This window comes from Manis pentadactyla, chromosome 4 (genome assembly GCF_030020395.1).
Source record: "Manis pentadactyla isolate mManPen7 chromosome 4, mManPen7.hap1, whole genome shotgun sequence".
NCBI lineage: Eukaryota > Metazoa > Chordata > Mammalia > Pholidota > Manidae > Manis > Manis pentadactyla.
The window spans coordinates 120512950-120536191 of record NC_080022.1 but is presented as its reverse complement, the minus strand read 5'-3'; the positions used below and the strand labels follow the sequence as shown (position 1 = coordinate 120536191).

Genomic DNA, 23242 nt, shown 5'->3' with positions numbered 1-23242 from the left:
AATGGTTATATCCTCTTGTTTGACTGAGCCCTTTATCATTATGTAGTGTCCTTCTTTATCTCTTGTTACTTTCTTTGTTTTGAAGTCTATTTTGTCTGGTATTACTACTGCAACCCCTGCTTTCTTCTCGCTGTTGTTTGCCTGAAATATGTTTTTCCATCCCTTGACTTTTAGTCTGTACATGTCTTTGGGTTTGAGGTGAGTTTCTTGTAAGCAGCATATAGATGGGTCTTGCTTTTTTATCCATTCTGTTACTCTGTGTCTTTTGATTGGTGCATTCAACCCATTAACATTTAGGGTGACTATTGAAAGATATGTACTTATTGCCATTGCAGGCTTTAAATTCGTGGTTACCAAAGGTTCAAGGTTAGCCTCTTTAGTATCTTACTGCCTAACTTAGCTCGCTTATTGAGCTGTTATATACACTATCTGGAGATTCTTTTCTTCTCTCCCTTCTTGTTCCTCCTTCTCGATTCTTCATATGTTGGGTGTTTTGTGCTGTGCTCTTTCTAGGAGTGCTCCCATCTAGAGCAGTCCCTGTAAGATGTTCTGTAGAGGTGGTTTGTGGAAAGCAAATTCCCTCAGCTTTTGTTTGTCTGGGAATTGTTTAATCCCACCGTCATATTTGAATGATAGTCGTGCTGGATACAGTATCCTTGGTTCAAGGCCCTTCTGTTTCATTGTATTAAAGATATCATGCCATTCTCTTCTGGCCTGTAGGGTTTCTGTTGAGAAATCTGACGTTAGCCTGATGGGTTTCCCTTTATAGGTGACCTTTTTCTCTCTAGCTGCCTTTAACACTCTTTCCTTGTCCTTGATCTTTGCCATTTTAATTATTATGTGTCTTGGTGTTGCCCTTCTTGGATCCTTTCTGTTGGGGGTTCTGTGTATTTCCGTGGTCTGTTCGATTACTTCCTCCCCCAGTGTGGGGAAGTTTTCAGCAATTATTTCTTCTAAGATACTTTCCATCTCTTTTCCTCTCTCTTCTTCTTCTGGGACCCCTATAATACGGATATTGTTCCTTTTGGATTGGTCACACAGTTCTCTTAATATTGTTTCATTCCTGGAGATCCTTTTGTCTCTCTCTATGTCAGCTTCTATGCGTTCCTGTTCTCTGATTTCAATTCCATCAATGGCCTCTTGCATTCTATCCATTCTGCTTATAAACCCTTCCAGAGTTTGTTTCATTTCTGCGATCTCCTTTCTGGCATCTGTGATCTCCTTCCGGACTTCATCCCATTTCTCTTGCGTATTTCTCTGCATCTCTGTCAGCATGCTTATGATTCTTATTTTGAATTCTTTTTCAGGAAGACTGTTTAGGTCTGTCTCCTTCTCTGGTGTTGTCTCTGTGATCTTTGTCTTCCTGTAGCTTTGCCTTTTCATGATGATAGGAATAGACTGCAGAACTGGGACGAGTGACGCCTGGAAGAACTTCCCTTCTTGTTGGTTTGTGGCCCTCCTCTCCTGGGAGAACAGCGACCTCTAGTGGCTTGTGCTGCGCAGCTGCACGCAGACAGGGCTTCTGCTTCCTGCCCGGCTGCTATGGAGTTAATCTCCGCTGTTGCTGTTGGCGTGGCCTAGCTCGGGCAGCTACTCCAAAATGGTGGAGTCATGTTGGAGCAGGAGCTGCTGGGAGGCTATTTATCTCCATAAGGGGCCTCCCTGCTCCCTGCAGCCCAGGGTTTAGGGTGCCCAGAGATCCCGGATTCCCTACCTCTGGATTAAGTGACCCGCCCTGCCCCTTTAAGACTTCCAAAAAGCACCCGCCAAAACAAAACAACGCCCACCAAAAAAAAAGAAAAAAAATTTTTTTTAATTAAAAAAAAAAAAAAGTTTTTAATTAAAAAAAAAGGTGGTCGTTCATTTTTCTTTATTCTCCGGTGCCAGCCTCAGGCCTCTGCTCACCGGTCGGTCTTTCTGCCCTGTTTCCCTAGTATTGGGGTCCCTATCCCTTTAAGACTTCCAAAAAGCGCTCACCAAAACAAAACAGCAAAAAAGCAAAAAAAAATGGTCACGCGCTTTTCTTATGTCCTCTGTGGCCCAGCCTCCAGTGCCTGCTCACTGTTCTTGCTGCCCTGTTTTCCTAGTATCGAGCGCCCTGCACTCTGGCCCGGATGGCTGGGGCTGGGTGTTCGGCAGTCCTGTGCTCCGTCTCCCTCCTGCTCTGCCTGCTCTTCTCCCGCCTGGAGCTGGGGGGAGGGGCGCTCGGCTCGCGCGGTGCCGGGCCTTGTATCTTACCCCCTTCGCGAGGCGCTGAGTTCTCTCAGGTGCGGATGTGGTCTGGATATTGTCCTGTGTCCTCTGGTCTTTATTCTAGGAAGGGTTGTCTTTGTTATATTTTCATAGATATATGTTGTTTTGGGAGATTTCCGCTGCTCCACTCACGCCGCCATCTTCCACCCCCCTCCTTTAATGTTATTTTTTTACTGATATTTTCTTTTTGATGCATATTAGCATCTTACCTTCCTTTACTTGATAATGGTTTCCTTTAGTTCTGTGAACATATTTAGAACAACTACTTTTAAGACTTTTTCTGTTAAATCCAACATCTTGTCACTCTTACAGGCAGTTTTTGTGCTGTTTTTTTCTGCTGTATGGGTATGTTAGAAACAAACAAGCAAACAAGCCCAAGTGGAGTCATTTACCCCAACAAAACCAAGACTTAATTACAGTTTCAACCTATTCCAGGAATGTGACCTTTTAACAGTCAATCAGGAATTTTCTGGTCAGCACCAGTGAGGTCATCTGTCACAGGGGCTCTCTCCATCCATGAAGTAATCTGCATGATAAGACTTGTCTGATCTTCCCCTTCAGGGAAAGTGATCTTGCCTGAAAAAAATCCTTTCTCTTCTTTTGCTTATTCCCTTGCCCCAACCTTCTGCCTATTAAAAAAAAAAACTTCCATTTTTTTTGTTGTTGTTGTTCAACTCCTTGGAGCATCTCTCTACTTGCCTGATTTACAAATCACTTAATAAAGCCAATTATATTTTCAAATTTATTTGGTTGAATTGTGTTTTTTTAACAGGTCATACTTTCTTGTTTATTTGGCTCATAATTTTTTTTTGTTTTTGGAAGCTAGAGATTTTATATAATATGTTGGAGCAAACCTAGGTATTACTCCCCCCTCCTCTGGAGCTTGTTATTGTCATTTGTTTGTTTATTTTTTAATGATTGGCTTATTTTACTGAAGCCTATAGTGCCTCACCCCTCCACACACACACAGTGTTAAACCTTGTCTGTTGCTTCTGATGCACCCTTGGGGGGGCCCATAGTCACCTTGAGATAACTGATGCTGATAGGGTTCTCTTCCCCTCTTTCCCTGACCACACCCAGCTGTTAAATTTACTAATTGTTGGCTGATGGCTTTGTTTTCCTGGGGGCATAAATTGTTCTACAGACTAATCAAGTCAAATCAGATTTTGGCTCTATGAAGAATAGTTTCTGATGTCAGTGTTTGATATTTGCTCTGACTTCAGGATGGCTCCTTCTACTTACACTATTCCTCATGTCTCTCCTGAAAACTAGCCAGCCTACAGTTAAGCTTGTATATTCATTAAATCCATGAATATCCTCCCAAATGCCTTTCCCACAAACTCCACTGTGCTTGATGGCATGCTTTGGCTTGAACTTCTCCATGCTTTGTGCAAATGAAGTTAGTTTATTTGAGAAGAGAATAGGAACTATCTATATTATAACTGGTTCCGCCCTCCCTACAAAATCTCTGAGCCAGGATTCTGGAGATAGGGGTAGGGACAATGGAAATCTTGTCTCTCACTGACACTCCCTCTTGAGGGGCTGATTGGAGGTGGGAGAAAGCAGGAAACTTAAATATTTTTAGTTTCCTTCTCCTGTCATGTCACCACCATTTCATGGCCTGGGATAAGAATATTTGAGGCCCCATTATTCTCAGCACACTATGCTCAAGGTAAAGCCTTCATTCCTTGAGTGGGGCTGGGAAGAAGGGAACCGCCAACTCTTGACTGCATTCATTTGAGGCTTAGCCTCAGCAACAGGTGGCTGGGGACAGGGTGAGAAAGTCCTGCACTTCCTGGGAAGAAAGCCCCCCCACTAGAGTTAGGAAGAGAGGGATATGGTGTTCTTCATCCTGGAGAGAGAGCCCTGTGTTCCTGGCTGCAGCTGTCCAGAGTGGAGGCTTGAGCTGAGAGAAAAAGACAGGGGTGGTCTTGGTTCAAATACCACAGACTCTGACACTGCTTATCAAATTTTCATAGGTCTTTTTGAATAGACTTTTCTTTATTCACTGTTTGGTCTTAGGATCATTTCATAAACTTTGAATGGTTGTTTTTCATTTTTAAATTTTCACCAGTTTCACTGAGGTGTGGACCAGTGGGTTCCTCATGCTGCCATGTTCATGCTTAATTCTTTAAGCATAGTTTCCATAGAAAATATGTATAGATTGACAGGAAAGATTAAAGATGGCAGCATGACAGGTGAGACAGAGGCTCCTCCTAAAACTGCATATAATACAAAAATATAATTAATACAACTAACCCTGAGAGAGCAACAGGAAAGAGGACTGCACCAAACTGCATACACCTGGAGAAAAGAGCAGACCTCATGGAACAAGGTAATGTACCAAAACTGTGGCCCAGCAGGACCCAAGCCCTTCACTCACCCCAGCTCACTAGCAGGAGGAAGAGAAACTGAGCAGAGAGGGAGTGGAAGGCTTGGGATTGCTGTATACCTAGCTCCAGATATCTGCTCTGGGAGCACAAACGTACATTTCATGGTACTTTCATGATACTTGCATGATTACGGGGTTGGAAAGCTACTACAGGCAGAATTCCTGGAGAGACTAAGATTGCAGCCACTTGTGGAAAGCAGGGATCCATATTCGGCTGCTCTGGGACAAAAGCTTATACCTGTGTGCTCAGCCCACTGGATCAGGCAGTGGCGACAGGCATAGCAGCCAGGAAGCAGGAAACAGCTCTTTCCTAACCCAGGCACCAATACCACTCCCCTGCGACCCCCGACATTGCTTCATGGGGTGAGTAGCTCCAGAGACTAGAGCTTCTGGACACGAGAGGGTGCCATATACAAATATGATATGCCAAAGGAACATAGTCCAGAGTAAAAGTAACATAACTCTGGAGAAAGATTTAAATGACCTGGACCTTACAACTCTTCCTGAAAGGGAGTTCAAAATAAAAATCATCAACATGCTAATGGAGGTACACAAAAATATTCAAGAACTCAGGAATGAATTCCAGTGGGAGATCCAATCATTGAAGAGCACAATGGAGGGTATTAAAAGCAGATTGCATACAGTGGAGGAGATAATAAATGAAACAGAAACCAGAGAAGAGGAATGCAAAGAAGCTGAGGCACAGAGAGAAAACAGGATCTCTAAGAATGAAAGAATATTGAGAGAACTGTGTGACCAATCCAAACGGAACGTTCTCATTATAGGGATACCAGAAGAAGAAGAGAGAGAGAAAGGGATATAAAGTACCTTTGAGGAGGTAATTGCTGAAAACTTCCCCAATCTGGGGAAGGAGACAGTCTCTCAGGCCATGGCGGTACACAGATCTCCCAACACAACGGACCCAAGGAGGACAACACCAAGACATATAGAATTAAAATGGCAAAGATCAAGGATAAGGACAGACTATTAAAAGCAGCCAGAGACAGAAATAAGATCACATACAAAGGAAAACCCATCAGGCTATCATCAGATTCTCATCAGAAACCTTACAGGCCAGAGGGGAGTGGAATGATATATTTAATGCAATGAAGCAGAAGGGCCTGGAACCAAGAATATTTTATCTGGTGAGATTATCATTTAAATTTGAAGGAGGGATTAAACAATTTCCAGATAAGCAAAAGCTGAGAGAATTTACCTCCCACAAACCATCTCTACAGTCTATTGTGGAGGGACTGCTATAGATGGAAGTGTTCCTAAGGTTTAATAGCTGTCACCAGAGGAAATAAAAGCACAGTAAAGAAAGGAGAACAGCTAGTTAATAAGCAAATGCAAAATTAAATTAACTATCCCCAAAGTCAATCAAGGGATAGACAAACAGTACAGAATATGATACCTAATATATAAAGAATAGCGGAGGAAAAAAAAGGAGGAGAAAAAAAAAGAAGCTTTAGATTTTGTTTGTAATAGCATATTAAGTGAGTTAAGTTCGATTCTTAGATAGTAAGGAAGTTAATGTTGAAACTTTGGCAACCACTAATCTAAAGTCTGTGATGGCAATAAGTACATGCCTATCAATAATCACCCTAAATGTAAATGGACTGAAGGCACCAATCAAAAAACACAGAGTCACTGAATGGATAGAAAAACAAGACCCATCTATATGTTGCCTACAAGGGACTCACTTTAAAGCCAAAGACATACACAGACTAAAAGTGAAGGGATGGAAAAAGATACTTCATGCATCTAATAGAGAGAAAAAAGCAGGAGTTACAGTACTTGTATCAGACAAAATAGACTTCAAAACAAAGAAAGTCACAATAGACAAAGAAGGACAATACATAATGATAAAGGGATCAATCCAATAAGAAGATATAACTATTATAAATATCTATATTCCCAACACAGAAGCACCTACATATGTGAAACAAATACTAACAGAATTAAAAGGGGAAATAGAATGCAATGCATTCATTCTAGGAGACTTCAACACTCCACTCACTCCAAAGAACAGATCAACTACACAGAAAATAAGGAAGGACACGCAGAGGCACTGAACAACACACTAGAGCAGATAGACCTGACATCTACAGAACTCTACACCCAAAAGCAGCAGAATACACATTCTTCTCAAGTGCACATGGAACATTTTCCACAATAGACCATATAGTAGGCCCCAAAAAGAGCCTCAGTAAATTCAGAAAGATTGAAATTGTACCAACCAGTTTTCCAGGCCACAAAGGTATGAAACTAGAAATAAATTATGCCAAGAAAATGAAAAATTCCACAAACACATGGAGGCTTCACAACATGCTCCTAAATAATAAATGGATCAATGACCAAGTTAAAACAGAGATCAAGCAATATATGGAGACAAATGACAACAACAGCACAAAGCCCCAAATTCTGTGGGACACAGCGAAGGCAGTTCTAAGAGGAAAGTATATAGCAATCCAGGCCTATTTGAAGAAGGAAGAACAATCCCAAATGAACAGTCTAAAGTCACAATATTGAAACTGGGAAAAGAAGAACAAATGAGGCCTGAAGTCAGCAGAAGGAGGGACATAATAAAGATCAGAGAAGAAATAAATAAAATTTAGAAGAATAAAACAATAGAAAAAAATCAATGAAACCAAGAACTGGTCCTTTGAAAAAATAAACAAAGTAGATAAGCCCCTAGCCAGATTTATTAAGAGAAAAAGAGAATCAACACACATCAACAGAATCAGAAATGAGAAAGGAAAAATCATGATGGACTCAACAGAAATACAAAGAATTATTAGAGAATACTATGAAAATCTATATGCTAACAAGCTGGAAAACCTAGAAGAAATGGATAACTTCCTAGAAAAATACAACCTTCCAAGATTGACCAAGGAAGAAACAGAAAATCTAAACAGACCAATTACCAGCAAAGAAATTGAATCAGTAATCAAAAAACTACTCCCCCAGGTCACATGATTTTACCTTGGAATTTTATCTGACATACAGGGAAGACATAATATCCATTCTCCTTAAAGTTTTTGAAAAAACAGAAGAGGAGGGAATACTCCCAAACTCATTCTATGAAGCCAACATCACCCTAATACCAATACCAGGCAAAGACCCCACTAAAAAATAAAATTACAGACCCATATCCCTGATGAACATAGATGCAAAAATACTCAACAAAATCTTAGCAAACCGAATTCAAAAAGTACATCAAAAGGATCATAGAGCTTGACCAAGTGGGATTCATCCCAGGGATGCAACGATGGTACAACATTCGAAAATCCATCAACATCATTCACCACATCAACAAAAAGAAGGACAAAAACCACATGATCATCTCCATAGATGCTGAAAAAGCATTCGACAAAATTCAACATCCATTCATGATAAAAACTCTCAACAAAATGGGTATAGAGTACAAGTACCTCAACATAATAAAGGACATATATGATAAACCCACAGCCAACATCATACTTAGCAGTGAGAAGCTGAAAGATTTTACTCTAAGACTGGGAACAAGACAGGGATGCCCACTCTCCCCACTTTATTCAACATAGTACTGGAGGTCCTAGCCACAGCAATCAGACAAAACAAAGAAATACAAGGCAACCAGATTGGTAAAGAAGTCAAACTGTCACTATTTGCAGATGAAATGATATTGTACATAAAAAACCCTAAAGATTCCACTCTAAAACTACTAGAACTAATACCAGAATTCAGCAAAGTTGCAGGATACAAAATTGATACACATAAATCTGCAGCTTTCCTATACACTAACGAGAAACTAACAGGAAGAGAAATCAGGAAAACAATTCCATTTACAATGGCATCAAAAAAAATAAATTATCTAGGAATAAACCTAACCAAGGAAGTGAAAGACCTATACCCTGAAAACTACAGGACACTCTTAAGAGAAATTAAAGAAGACACTAACAAATGGAAACTCATCCCATGCTCTTGGCTAGGAAGAATTAATATAGTCAAAATGGCCATCTTGCCTAAAGCAATCTACAGATTCAATGCAATCCCTGTCAAAATACCAACAGCATTCTTTAAAGAACTGGTACAAATAGTTTTAAAATTCATATGGAACCACCAAAGACCCCAACAAGCCAAAGAAATCCTGAGAAGGAAGAATAAAGTGGGGGAGATATCACTCCCCAACTTCAAGCTCTTCTACAAAGGCACAGTAATCAAGACAATTTGGTCCTGGCCCAAGAATGGAGCCACAGACCAGTGAAACAGAATAGAAAGTCCAGATATTAACCCAAACATATAAGGTCAATTAATATATGATAAAGGAGCCATGTACATACAATGGGGAAATGACAGTCTCTTCAACAGCTGGTGTTGGCAAAACTGGACGGCTACATGTAAGAGAATGAAACTGGTCATTGTCTAACCCCATACACAAAAGTAAATTAGAAATGGATCAAAGACCTGAATGTAAGCCATGAAACCATAAAACTCTTAGAAAAAAAAATCTCTTGGACATAAACATGAGCAACCTCTTCATGAACATATCTCCCCAGGCCAGGGAAGCAAAAGCAAAAATGAACAAGTGGCACTATATCAAGCTGAAAGGCTTCTGTACAGCAAAGGACACCACCAATAGAACAAAAAGGCATCCTATAGTATGGGAGAATATATTCATAAATGACAGATCTGATAAAGGGTTGACATCCAAAATATGTAAACAGCTCATGCACCTCAACAAACAAAAAGCAAATAATCCAATCAAAAAATGGGCAGACAGTTCTCCAAAGAAGAAATTCAGATGGCCAACAGACACATGAAAAGATGCTCCACATCACTAGTCATCAGAGAAATGCAAATTAAAACCACAATGAGATATCACCTCACACCAGTAAAGATCGCCACCATCCAAAAGATAAACAACAACAAATGTTGGCGAGGATGTGGAGAAAGGGGAACCCTCCTACCCTGCTGGTGGGAATGTAAATTAGTTCAACCATTGTGGAAAGCAGTATGGAGATGCCTCAAAAAACTCAAAATAGAAATACCATTTGACCCAGGTGTTCCACTCCTAGGAATTTACCCTAAGAATGCATCACTCCAGTTTGAAAAAGACATATGCACCCCTATGTTTATTGCAGCACTATTTACAATAGCCAAGAATTGGAAGCAACCTAAGTGTCCATCAGTAGATGAATGGATAAAGAAGATGTGGTACATATATACAATGGAATATTATTCAGCCCTAAGAAAACAAATCCTACCATTTGCAACAACATGGATGGAGCCAGAGGGTATTATGCTCAGTGAAATAAGCCAGGCAGAGAGAAACAAGTATCAAATGATTTCACTCATCTGTGGAGTATAAGAAGAAAGAAAAAACTGAAGGAGCAAAACAGCAGCAGATTCACAGAACCCAAGAATGGACTAACAGTTACCAAAGGGAAAGGGACTGGGGAGGATGTGTGGGAAGGGAGGGATAAGAGCAGTGGTGGGGGGGAAAGGGGACATTATGATTAGCATTCATAATGTTGGGGGAGGCAAGGGGAGGGCTGTACAACACAGAGAAGACAAGTAGCGATTCTGCAGCATCTTGCTGCACTGATGGACAGTGACTGCGGTGAGGTATGTGGGGGAAGCTTGGTGATGGGGGAGTTTAGTAGACATAATGTTCCTCATGTAATTGTAGATTAATGACATCAAAATGAAATAAAATTTAAAAATTGCCTGGGTGACACAAGGAAATTGGAGAAACTCCACAGGAGTTCGAGAAGGTGGACTTCCTAAAGCCCACTCATAGTCATTTTAATTCCCCAGTGTGGCTAGTGAAAAAGCCAGATGGCTTCTGGTGTATGACCATGGATTACAGGAATTGAATAAAGTCACATCCCCTTTACATGCTGCTTTCCCCTCTATAGCACCCATTATAGACACCTTTAGTCATGAACTAGGGATGTATCATTATGTAGTAGACCTTGCTAATGCTTTCTTCTCTATTGACATAGCACAGGAAAGCCAGGAACAGTTTGCCTTCACATGTGAAGGCTGGCAGTGGACATTCCCTGTCCTTCCACTGTGATACCTCCACAGTCCTACTATCTGTTTTGGACTTGTAGCCCAGGACTTGGCCACATGGAACAAACCACAAACAGTGCTCTGTATAACTACATTGATGACATTATGCTAACATCTGATTCTCTTAAGGTTTAGAAGGGGCAGTTCCTAGACTGTTGCAACATCTACAGGAAAAAGGATGGGCTGTGAACAGCACCAAGGTTCAGGGACCTGGTTTGTCTGTAAAGTTCTTGGGGGTTGTCTGGTCAGGTAAAACTGAAGTCATCCCAGAAGCAGTTATAGACAAAGTCCAGGCTTTCCCCACCCATGCCCCTGTGAGTATTACAAGAGTTTTTGGGTCTTTGGGGCTACTGGAGATTGTTTAACCCACACTTGGCACAAATTCTGAAGCCCTTATACCAGTTGGTACAAAAGGGCATCAGGTGGGACTGGGATGAGACATGTGCAGCTGCTTTTACTGCTGCCAATCAGGCAATCAAGGCTGTACAGGCCTTGAATGTAATGGACTCATCAAGGCCCTGTGAGCTAGATGTTCATGTAACCGAAGATGGTTATGGATGGGGTCTTTGGCAGTTGCTTGAATGGACACACCAACCTGTTGGATTCTGGTCACAACTATGGAAAGGAGCAGAGGTCTGGTACACCTTTACAGAGAAGCAACCGGCTGCTGTGTACCATGCCTTGATGGCTACAGAGCCCATCACGAGAACAGCTCCTACCAAGGTAATAACCACCTATCCCATCACATTATGGGTGCTAGACTGGACCCAAAGGCCATGGAGTGGCGTGGCACAGACACCTACACTGGCCAAATGGGGCACATACTTACAGGACAGTAGCACCCTCTCTACTAGACCCTTAAGTAGAGAACTCCAGCACTTATTGGGGCCAGTGATGTATACCAGTGGAAAGCAGGAAGAACTTGTTTCTGAGTCATTGGTAGCCAAGAGTCCTTATCAGCAGGGAAAAGCCCCTGAAGATGCTTGCTATACAGATGCCTCCAGTAGTGAGAAGTTCCCGAAGTGGAGGGCTGTGTCTTTCCATCCTAAGACTAAGACAATATAGATGGAGGATGGAGAGGGGAAGAGCAGTCAGTGGGCAGAGTTGTGGGCAGTGTGGTTCGTGATCACCCAGGAGCCTTCTGCCATAGCTGTCTGCACTGACAGCTGGGCCGTCTATCAGGGCTTGACCCTGTGGCTGCTGACATGGTTCCATGCCAACTGGATGGTTGGTCACTGGCCCCTTTGGAGGCAAGAGTTGTGGCAAGACCTATGGGCCTCTGGTCAGACTGAGGCAGTTACCATATATCATGTGACTGGCCATTTGCCTTTGGCATCCCCGGGGAATGATGAAGCTGATGCATTGGCCCAGGTGCGCTGGCTACAAGGAAAGCCTGCCTCTGATGTGGTCCAATGGTTACATCAGCATTTGTTTCACACAGGGCAAAAGACAACGTGGGCTGTAGCTGGTTGGTGGGGCTTGCCATTGACCTTTGAAGAAGGCAGCTGAGCCCAGAAGGAGTGCCTTGTGTGCTCTAAGAGGGACTTACCCCGAGTTCTGTAGCAACATGGGACAATAGTAAAAGGGCCCATACCTCTTGTCAGGTGGCAAACAGACTATACTGGGCCTGTGCCCAGATCAGAAGGATATCAGTATGCCATGCCTTGTGTGACACAGCTACAGGATTGATGGTTGCTTTTCCTGCACGTCATGCAGATCAGCAAACCACCAAGAGGGGCCTGGAGCATCTTTTTGTAGCCTATGGCTGGTGACAGGTGATTGAGAGCAATCAAGGCACCCACTTTACTGGACATTCGTTACAAGGATGCATGCAGGAATTAGGAATAAAGTGGAAGTTTCATGTACCATATAATCCTACTGGAGCAGGCATGATAGAGAGGTACAATGGTTTGTTGAAATCTGGCTTGAAGTCAGACACCAGTAGTCTATAGGGTTGGTCAGTTCATTTATGGACAGTGCTGCGGCGTTTGAATGAGAAGTCCTGAAATGGAGGCTTAAGCCCTGTGGATATGCTAACACACCTTGTTGCCTCTCCTATATAATTGTATATACAAACCAAAGAGGAGTTATTGAAGCCAGGATATGGCCAGCAGAGCTGCCAGCCCCAGCTGCGTTAAACCCTGGAGACTCTGTCGAGTGGACCTGGCCCTGGACATTTTGACACATGGACTGGTGATGGCTGATCCTTCTGGCACCTTGGGGGAAAGACCTCTTAGTGGGCTTCCTGTGCATGCCTGGAATAACAGCAGAGTGGCTCCTGAAGATCATGGTAGTATACCCAAAACATCTGGAAAGTAAAAGCCTCTTACGGGGAAGTTTTGTTTTATCTTTATGGCCAGTGCATGTACCTCTTGTAGCCCTATATATTGACCCATCTGTAACTCCCACAGGGAGGGGGGTGAAAGTCTGGTACACTAGACCAGACCAGGACAAGATCCCATTCCTGCCACTGTCCTGTCACAGGACCACTCTCTTGCATGTATCCTACCTGATGGACAAGATTTGCCTATGCTGGTGTCATTAAAACATGTATCTTATCTCCCTTAAGGTTATTTTCTCCTACAGTCCTTGTGGCCTGGATGTGCCCCCTGCTGCAGCTGCCGTGTGATGATTGCTTTGAACTCCCTACCTGTTCAGCTACTGACCACCTGCAGAATGGGCCAGCTGTGAACTTAATCTGCATAGGATTTTGAACCTAGATGAATCCTTTGGCTTGAAGATAATCATGATTTTATTGCTGTTGCTATTGTTTGTTACTAGTCTGGTTACCATGCTCCAGCTTTCTCACACAGGGGCCATTACATAAGATGAGGAACAAGTAGATTTGTGAGGCGAGATTTCTGGAAGGGCGGGCTGTGGGTGAAATTGCAATATTTCCAGAATCTCTCACCTGGCCATAGTGCATCTCCATATCAATAGGTGTCTCCAAGGGGTAGAGAGAAGTAGTGCACTCCATATCAATAGGTAATCACAAACACAAGTGAGGGCATGTGTGGACCAGAGAGGTTGGGTGGAGCCCCCTTTTTCTGCAGCTGGGTCACGAGAGACCTAGGAGAGCAGAAGTGCATGACCGCTTCTGAGCAGTAAATGGATTTCTCCCACTTTATTTCTACCTTTGACTAATTTCAGTTTCAAAGGTATTTTGTCCTGGGATTTTTCCCCAGAGTTACAGGGTTTGAGACCCAGAAGCCTGATCTTTGAGTCTGGCGAGACTTGTGGAGTGAAAGTTTACCTGAGCGAGGAATTTGGCATCAGAAATCTTGGATTCAAGTCCTGACTTACCTCTGACTAGTTGTTTCAATGAAGACACATCATTTCTATGAGCTCCTGTAAAAATGGGTACTCTGTGTACTGCATGAGGTGGTTTCCAAGTATGAGGAAGATGATGTTTGGGAAGATGCTTTGCAACTATAAGGCATAAGACAAAGACTATGTAACATGACTCATCTTACCTCTGAAGAGCATATTTCTCCCACTGGGCCAATGTCTCTGCTGTTAGAAGTAGCCTGCTGCAGCTCCTTTCAGCACAACCAGGTGGGATTCTAGTTAGACAACACGCTCCCTGGAGTCCTCAGAGGCCCCCTGAAGACATGAGCCTGTCATCCCCCACGCGTAGGGGATTTTGCAACTTATGTGCCCATCAGATGATGACAGAAGGGCCCAGAAAGCCTTTCTCGACAAGCACCACACAAAGTCTGTACCCTTTCCCCACCTCTGGCCCAGTCACTCTCAGCCCACTGTCATCCCCCTGCCCACCCCCGCACCCTGGTTTTGGGATTTCTCTGCATACTTGTTTTTGTCCCCAGCTTGCTAACTGCTGTCTGTATGTGTCCCAGACCACGTCCTTCTGTCTCAGACCCCACCACTGTTTCCCAGGGCTGGACCGAATTGGGAGGAGGGGGAGAAATCACTGAAGAGCAGTCTCAATTTCAGCACAGCTGACCTTAACAAACTCTCTTCTGACTTCTGGTTGGAACACCAGCTGTGGAGTCAGGAGGTCAGGGCTCTCCTCCTCCTGCCATTGGCCAGTTGGGGAGCAGTAGCTGAGCCTTCTCCTCCCTGGGTTTGCATCGGCAAGAGGCAGGTTTTGGACCCAGTGTCAGCTGCTGTAATTCTGAGATGGGGAGCTGAGGTGGGGAGGAGAAGTGGCAGGTGAACGCCTGGCAGGCAGACTCCTGCAGGGAGTGATCCTGGGCTCCTCTTCTGTCCACAGCTTTAACTAGGACTCCCCTCTGAGCCTCCATTCTCTTCTTCTGCCACGACAGATGCCCGGGGACACCCTGTTCACAGGGTCATCTGAGGCAAGAGAGACCAGGAAGCAGGACCCCAAGTCCTAATGAAAGCCTGCAAGGGCAGCCTCAGCCTCTGCCCTCTGCAACTCCTACAGGCTTGGAGTGCCTGGGTTCACCTTCCAAGGCTTGTCTCAATAATTTACCAGGAAGCTGACATGCAAGCACATACGTTTTATTTTTCATATAATGTGCCCATTAATCCTTTACAGTTTAATAGTCTAGAGGTCTTCCAGTGGGACTTTCCTGGCCCCCAGGAGAGGTACACAGCCCTCAGGCTCCCTGTGGGCAGCTGCACGCAGATCTCTGGCTAACTCAGAGCAGAGGGGTCTTCTCACAGGCTCAGGGAAGAGGCGGGTGTTCAGGAGGAAAGGTGCTCCCCTGTCCCTTGAAGGACTTTCACTGACTGCTCTGAGCGCTGTGTGGTCTAGCTCAGAATTCAATTCCAGGTGCTTTTCTTTGGCATTTAACCGTTTTCTGGGAAAGCATTCCACAATGAACATGAGCACCCCGCTGTCTGACCAGACTTAACAAAGGGCACAACCATGCAGACACCTTCAGGGACTGCTTCAAGGCGACATCCTGACGTGGAGGGGTAGCCACTTTTGTCCTGCTGGGGCAGCTTTGAAAAGAGTTGTAGGGGCACATCTCCACGAGGGGGATTGGGCCACTGTTCACCATTCCCGCACTCTTTGGTTTTGCTCAGTACCCCCCACCCCCTCACCAATGCTCCCAGATCCCTGACTGAGGTCACTCCACCTGGGGCTTCTCCCATCTGTGAAGGGACAGATGTCCAATCCACCCAAGGGAGACTTCCAGAATGGCACGTGCTCAGCCTTCCCACAACCCAGGGTCATCCAGGAGAGTAAGCCAGGACAGGGAAGGTGGAGCCTCACTCTGGTGGGAGACCTGGGTCGTTTATCTGGGAACAATGGCAAGTTAGCAATCAGCTGCAGCCAGAAACGGGCCTTACACTCTATTCACTGCCCCCAAACACTGTCTTCCACCCCAGGAGGCCTCCCCAGCTTCCTGGAGCCACCTTCATCCTCCAGCTCAGCCAGCCACGAGGACACCGGGCATTCGTTCATCCAGGTGGGCGGTACACGGGGACCCTGGGAACATGGCTCCCACGCCTCCGCTCCCCCACTTCCTTCCCTCTCCCCTCGAACCTCTCCCCGCCTTCCCGTCTCCTGGGGGCTGTCACTCTTCCTGGAGCAGGGGCTCTCGGTCCCCTTCCTGCACCCTCTCGTCCTCCTCCTTCTCCAGGCAGCCCACTGTGGCAGCCAGCCCAGCACCTACGCCGCCCCCGACCACGGCGGCCCCCGTGGCCCCCACCGCGGCACCAGCTGCCACCATCCCGGCCTCAGCAGCCAGCGCCGCGGCTGCCATACCGGCGCCCACTACGCCCCCCGCCAGGCCCATGAGCCCGGCACCCACGGCGCCCCCCACAGCCGCCAGGTGGCCGCAGAAGCGCACGGTGTACGAGTCCATGAAGACCTTGGCCTCGGCCTGCAGCTCTGCCTCCAGGGCCTCGAGGGTCTGCTCCCGGCCCTTGCACCGCAGGGCCACGCCGTGGCGCGCCAGGATGGCGTCTTTCTGGGTGGAGAGGAGGTTCCGCATGGTGTCGGGCAGCACCCGGAGCGCGGAGAATATGCGCTTGGTGGCCACGTCCTGAGACGGGGAAAGAGAGGAGAGAGGCGCCCTGACCCGGAGACCCAGGGGCCCGCCCGGCGTGGGGGCGCCTGGCCCGACACCTGCGCCGCCGGCCCCGGGGCCGCCTCACCTGCTGCCGCACGAACTCCTCAAACTCCTTCTTGGCAGCTTCCGCGGTCCTCAGGTCGTGCAGCTGGGCGGCCATCTGTCCGCGGGAAAACCCAGGCTGCCTCCCTCCCGGCCCGCGGGCAGCCTGAGCCCCCCGCGTCCGGCCGACCCCCGCCCGCCCGCGGTCGCCCGGGGCGCTCCTACCTCATCCGGAGAGGCACACCCGGCGCCCGTCCTCCCCATCCAGCCCGAGAGGTTCTGTGGGGACAGCGGCCGAGAGGCTCAGAGAGGGCGGGGGACCGCCGGGGCGCCCGGGTCCCCGGGGAGGGTTTTCACCTTGATTTCCTGAGCTAACTGTTGCCCGGTGAGCAGACGCCGGTCCCCCCTGGCCACCGGGCGCCCCTCGCTCCAGTAGCCCGGGCAGCGGCTCTTGGCGTGCTGGGGGGCCGCACTCAGCACCTCGGCGACATAGGCGCGGAGGTGGCGGAACCCGTCATCTGCGTCTGAGGAAGAGACCCCTCATGCTGAGGAGACCGGGGGCTTTGGGAGGAGAAAGGGCGTCAGAGGCCGGGAGACCCTGCAGTGCAGGGGCCTCCGGTGGCCCGGAGGGAGGCAGGCTGGGGGGGCGCTGCTCCTGGGGACACTCACCTCCCGGGCTTCCGTGGCCTTTGCTCGCCCACCGCCTCCCCAGAGCCGGCAGGAGGTAACAGCAGGCTCGCCTCCCCTGGAGCAGCTCCTGAACCTTGGGGTACTTGCCAGAGGATTTCTGGGAGGTGACGGGAAGAACTCCGAGCTGGGGGCCCAGCTTTGCCTGCAGGACTTCTCCCCAGCTCCTCCGCCCTCTACCCGGTCCAGTCTGCACCTCTCACCTGGATGATATCACCCAGGTGTCGCTGCCCTGCCTTGTTGGGGTGGGAGGAGTCTCGAACTAAGAGATCCAGGTGCTGGAAGAGAAGAGGTCCTGACACCAGCAGCCCAGGCATGTGTCGGGGCCTGGGGTGACAAGTCCAGAAGTGGGTACCTCACCTGGATTGGCACCATCCCATAATGCCGGCCCATCACCTCAGCCACGTGGACAAACATCTGGGGGCAGGGCACAAAAGGTCACAGCTGGGCCACTCCGAGGCCTGCGGCTCCCCTCTGCGCCCACTGTACCCCCAGCTTCCAGCTCCAGGACTCCCCTGCCTCTCCCCAGCCAGCAGCTCAGGCTTCCCCATCTGCTGTCAAACCAGCTCCAGGTCATGGAATTCTAGCCAGAACGGGAGGCATCTGAGTCTGGCTAGGCCAAGCCACGGGCCTCAAGGGCAGGGCAGGGATGTGGTGGCACCCCCAAGACCAAATGGCTCCTCACCTCCAGATATTCCAAGTCTGTATCTTTCAGCTCCTGGGAGGTGTTGAGGATCTGGAACCAAGGAGAACAAGATGGAAGAGGGTCTGCAAAGGCAAAGAGATGCTGGGAAGACCCCAGCGAGGAAGGGGCTCACTGGTAGAATAGGGGGCTCAGGACCCGGGAGGTGCCAGCTGGGGTCTCCACAGCCTGCGGGGCTGGGCTGGCAGTGAGGGATGGAAGGAAGGAAGGAAGGCCTTCAGCTGCCCACCATTAGAACAAACCGTGCCCTCACCTTCACTGACTGTGGCTTCCCTCCCTTGCAAGTGCGCCTCCACAGCCTGCAGGGGCCCCAGACACAAAAGCCTGTGAGGTCAGTGACCATCCCTGGCATTCTGAGGGCCAGACCCAGCTGAGGTGCCACAATGTGGAGAAAGCTGAGCTGTGCAGGGCAGGTGGGCTACGGGTGGTGGGTGGCAGCGCCCTCACCTGGTAGGAGCTCAGCATCGTGGTGAGAGCACAGAGCTTGGTCCTGGTTTCTCTGCTCAGTTCAGGGCTCATAGTGTCCCCCGAGTCCACCAGGAACACAGCCACCTGTGCAGGGGTGGGGGAGATGCGCCCAGGGGTCTGGCCTGCCATGCTCCTCCACCTGCATCCCCCAACCCGTCTTCCAGTCTTTGTCCCCAAAGCTTCTCCTTGCTCTTCCCCTATACTTATCTCTGTGTTCTTTTCCCTTCCCCTTCCCTGACCCAGTCCTGACCTCTGTCCTTTCTCCCCTCACCTTCTTGCCCTCCTTCCCAAGCAGGAAGGGGTGGCTCCACATCCAGATGCCCTTGGTGAGACCATTGGCACCCCATCTGAACCCCTGCAGGGACCCCCCTCCTCTCGGCCAGCTGCCCTCGCCAGACTCCTGCCAGGCAGAGAAGCAGAGCATCAGTTGATCCACTGAGTCCCCATCCCCTCCCAAAGCCAGGTGGGACTGCTAACCTGAGCCCCAGCCCCCTGCCCCAGCCCTGCCCTCACCAGGCCCGGCAAGCTCTGGAGCAAGTGGTTGAGGAGGAAGGTCTTCCCTGAGTGCGGCTCCCCCAGGACAGCCAGGAGGCAGACGGGGGTGTCCCTGGCCAGGGGGTGCTTCAGGCAGCGGTTGATGGCACCCATCCTCAGGATGAGGCCTCCAGACGCGTTGATTCGCACCAGCAGCAGGGGCTCTGCCCTCACGGCACAGGCCTCCTGGGCCGGGAGGAAGGGGCTTCCCTGAGCATCCAGGCTGTGGGAGTCGGACCTGAACTCCATTCCCAATCCTGACAACCACAAAAGAGCCAAAGCCCCTACCCCCGCTGAGCTGGGCCTCTCTGTGCCCCACCCTGCTACCAGGCCAGGTCCCAGACCTGCAGCACGGGGGGCAGCGGCCTCTGTGGCAGGAGCTTCATCTTCTCCCCCAGACTCCGCAGCCCCTTCTTCTGCTTGCATATCTTCCGGCACTCCGGGCAGCAGGGTGGCCCGCAGCCTGGGAGGCGGTGCGTGCTGAAGCACTGCGTGCAGAAGTCATGGCCACAGTCCAGCGCAATGGGCTCATGCAGCCTCTCCAGGCAGATGCAGCAGGCAGGAAGCTCCCGGGGTGCCGCGGGCCGGGACCCCAGGCTCAGCTCCAACTTGGGGAATGGTGTGTGGGACCTGGGAGCAGAGTGGGTGTTGGGAGCAGCGAGTAGGGTGCAGGGGACCCAGGCCAGGGATCTGGCGGGGAGGTCAGGTGGCCCCAGAGAGGCCACGCTGACTTGCACCCCAGAACCTAGGGACCCCAGAGTGATTTCAAACAGGAGCAAGCCGGGATGGAACCCTAGCTCTACCGCACCATACCACCGGAGGCAGGCTCCTGCCCCAATCTGGGTTGCCTTCCTGATTGTCAGAGGAGAAGAGATTAGCAGCAGCCTACCTCGCAGGGTGATCAAAGAAGATGGTGCCATGCACAGCCCCTGCCCAGTGCCTGGGACAAAATGCTCATGAAAGCCCTCTACCGGGGCCTCCCACTGCAAGGCTGCCTCAAGAAGTTACTGACTCCCGCCAGACCCCCGCAAGGAGTGATGCTTCCTACCCCCTTCCTCCGTGAGCCACCCGCGTAGGGCCTTAGGGTGGGAGCCTCCTGGTGGGGGGGGCGGGGCGCAGATGGCTCTGGTCCTTAGAATATTCCTTCCACTCACCCTGCAGCACCCACCCAATTTTCAGGGTCCCTCCTTCCACTGTCCAGCCTGGCTCTCCTCCCCTGGGTCAGGCCTCTGGAGGCACAGTGGCCACAGACCACCATGTTTCTGGACCAGTCTACTGACCAGGTCTATTGCACCACTGCTGCCGGCAGGCCCTGCCACTTACCAACTGTTGCTGCTGTTTCCCATGAAGCTCCGTTTCCTCTCCTTGGAGAGAAAATTGGGAGAAGAAAAATATGTTATTTAGGAAAGAATCCAGACTTCCATCTTTATCCTGGGTTTCAGTGGCCCCTCACCCACCCTCTGCAGACCCATCCCCCATCCCCAGGTGGCCCCTTCCCACCCCCTCTCCTTCCCAGATCTCAGGACTGAAGACTCGCCTGTTTGCCAAGCCAGTGACAGAAGGAAACGACTGACAAGGCGGACCTCGGCATGGGCTCCTGGGCATAGGTATGGGGTCCAGGAGAGAGAGAGGAGGCCCAAGAGACCTTCAGCAGGCAGTAAGGACGGCTTCCTCCTGGAAGGGCTCTGGAGCCGGGCGGGTGGAGGGAGGGTGGGGGATGGTCTCCCCAGAGGAGCCGACTCTGTCAGAGCCAGAAAATAGATGTGACAGTCCGGAAAGAGGAGGCTGGCCTCACCCCAGGGGGAGGAGACAGGACTGCGGGAAACAGGGCTCCAGAGGAGGGAGGGATGGAGCCTGACAGAATCCCTGGCAGAGGCTGGGATGCAGGCAAGCCGAAGTGGTGAGTCGCCATGGAGACGGAAGGGAAAGATAAGGCCAGGGAGGGGGAGAGCGGATGGAGAGAGAGAAGCCATATGGTTGCCCTGGCAGAGATGGAACTGTGGGCAGGCTCTGCCCTAGTGGCCCAGCCAGGGTTCTTCCAGGGCTACCAGTCAGCGTGTGCAAGAGGGAGGGGTGTGGGAAACAGGAGACAGCACAACTGAGCTGCCCTCGAGAGTGATGGAGACGCACCCTTCCTTCATCAAAGAACATTCTCCTGAGTGCCTACGGTGTGTGGGGTCCTGTGATCCACTATATTGCTCAAGCAGAAATGGGGATTGCTGGATTGGCCCCAGGCATCTTAGGGTGGGACAAGGTGGCAGCCGACCCCTCCCTGGGCTGGAAATCAGTGGGGACCTCTGCCTGCCCCCAATCCAGGTACTGAGCATGTTCTGGCACAAAGGTGAGATCTTTTGGGGTTACCTGTCAGCTGTGGGTTGGGCCCATGGGCCCATGGGAAGAGGAGATTGACTTTCAATCAAAATGCCCTTGGTGGGGTCTCTGCAGTTTGCACCAGGCTGAAAAATTACATAGTGGTCCCTAAGCATGAGGCTTCTCCAACGCACTTCTGCTCTGCTGGACGCCTCTTGGGGCATCTACTGATGTCCCCAGATCCTCCCCCACCCCGGCCCTCGAGGTGAGTATTCCCATCACCTTGCACCTTTGTCCCTTCCAGGGGGTCATGTCCTCTCTGGTTCACTCTGCCTGGAGCAGCCTTTCCATGCCTCTTTGCTCACTGGGACAGCCCTGACATCTCCCAGTCTGGGGTCCCACTCTGTCTGTTTCCATTGCCTGATTGGTCATGTCCACCCAGAGGGGACTTCAGGGAGCACATGGTCTTTGTCTCTCCCATTCCCAGCTGCACCCCAAGGGCCAGTGCCCAGTGACCATCACTTGGGAAGACAGGTGCCCATCTGCTTTCCCACGTCTTTGTCTGGGGATGAGAAAACAGACTCAGAGAGGACAGAGACTCACCATGAGCATGGGAGGATTGCAGTCAGGAGGCAGTTAGAAGGTCCACAGGTGACTGTCACAAGCTTGGAGCAGAGTGAAGCCATAGGAAGGGGAAGACACTGGGGACCCAGGACAGGATCTCAGGCCATGACAGGGCAGGTGCAGACCTTCCATGTGAGCACAGTGCCAGGCTCCGTCCCTAGCAGCTGCCTCCCAGTGATGCAGGCCAGGTAGGTGCCTGAGAAAACCGACTCTTTGCCTCTGGAAGAGCTGCAGCCAAGACTCTGCCCTGCTCCTCCCCAGAGAGAAGCTCCGCTGCCGAGCCATGGGGAGCTCGAGTCACCAGCCTGATTCTCTGGCTTTGAGTCAATCCCACAAATGAAGACCCTCCAGGGGATCCTGTCTGCTGGGGATAACCTCAACAGGACCTCTCCAGGGTGCGGCTCCCATCCCCCTGTGCACCACATACTGCACGTGGCCCTGCATGTTCCCTGCCACCCAGGGCATCTCGCTGGTGCCGTGTCCCTCAGCACACCCAGCTCCTCTGACATGCCTGTGCGTCTCCAGTGTCTTCCCCTTCCTATGGCTTCACCCTGCTCCAAGCTTGTGACAGTCACCTGTGGGCCTTCTAAGTGCCTCCCGACTGGGCTCCTCCCATGCCCTCCTCAGGCAGCCAACATGACCCACAGCTGACCCCATGCTGCTCAAACACCTGCCCTGGATCACTACAACCATCAGATCAAAACCCAAGCTACCTGGCCTGCATCTGCAGGCCTGAACCTTCCCCTCCAGCCTCCCCTCATTCCCACCTTCCCCACCCCTGCACCTTCACTTCATGCTCCCTCCGCCTACCGTGGAGCTTCCTTCATCCCTCCTGCGAGACCCTTGCAGGTCCTTCTCAGGTGCCATCCCGTCATCGGAGCCCTCTACCTCACCCCTCCCAATGGATGTGGTCCTGCCCTCAGGTGGCTTGTTGCTTGGCATCTGACTTGTCTTGTTGCATGTTCAATGGAAGGGATGCCAAGGGGCAAGGAGTAGGCAGCCTCTCATTCATTCATTCTCCATTCCTCCAACTATCCATCTGTGCCCATACTGATTATTTACATCCACTTGTTATCCACCTATTTATCTACCCACCCACCCAGTCATCCATTAATTTACCCATGTATGCACCATTCATTTCCTATATTCTTTCATCCATCC

At 49.6% G+C, this 23242-nt stretch overlaps 1 protein-coding gene across 4 annotated transcripts; it reads right to left on the bottom strand.

Annotated features, from left to right (window-relative positions):
- Positions 1-15174: 15174 nt before the first annotated feature.
- On the bottom strand, positions 15175-21805 carry RNF112 (ring finger protein 112). 4 transcript variants are annotated; one of them, XM_036931270.2, is made up of 14 exons: positions 20685-21453; positions 20471-20511; positions 19492-19777; positions 19127-19333; positions 18885-19013; positions 18593-18697; positions 18128-18178; positions 17803-17859; positions 17646-17720; positions 17425-17569; positions 17113-17279; positions 16981-17034; positions 16799-16873; positions 15175-16686 (listed from the first exon to the last, which is right to left on the bottom strand). In XM_036931270.2, exons 1-14 carry the CDS (start codon positions 20736-20738, stop codon positions 16216-16218), a joined length of 1917 nt encoding a protein of 638 aa, XP_036787165.2. In that variant the 5' UTR covers positions 20739-21453; the 3' UTR covers positions 15175-16215. The 4 variants fall into 4 exon arrangements, with proteins under 4 accessions (XP_036787165.2, XP_036787166.2, XP_036787167.2 ...); XM_036931271.2 differs by having other exon boundaries at positions 17425-17542; positions 20685-21452; XM_036931272.2 differs by lacking the exon at positions 19127-19333 and having other exon boundaries at positions 20685-21799.
- Between the last annotated feature and the right edge of the window lie 1437 nt (positions 21806-23242).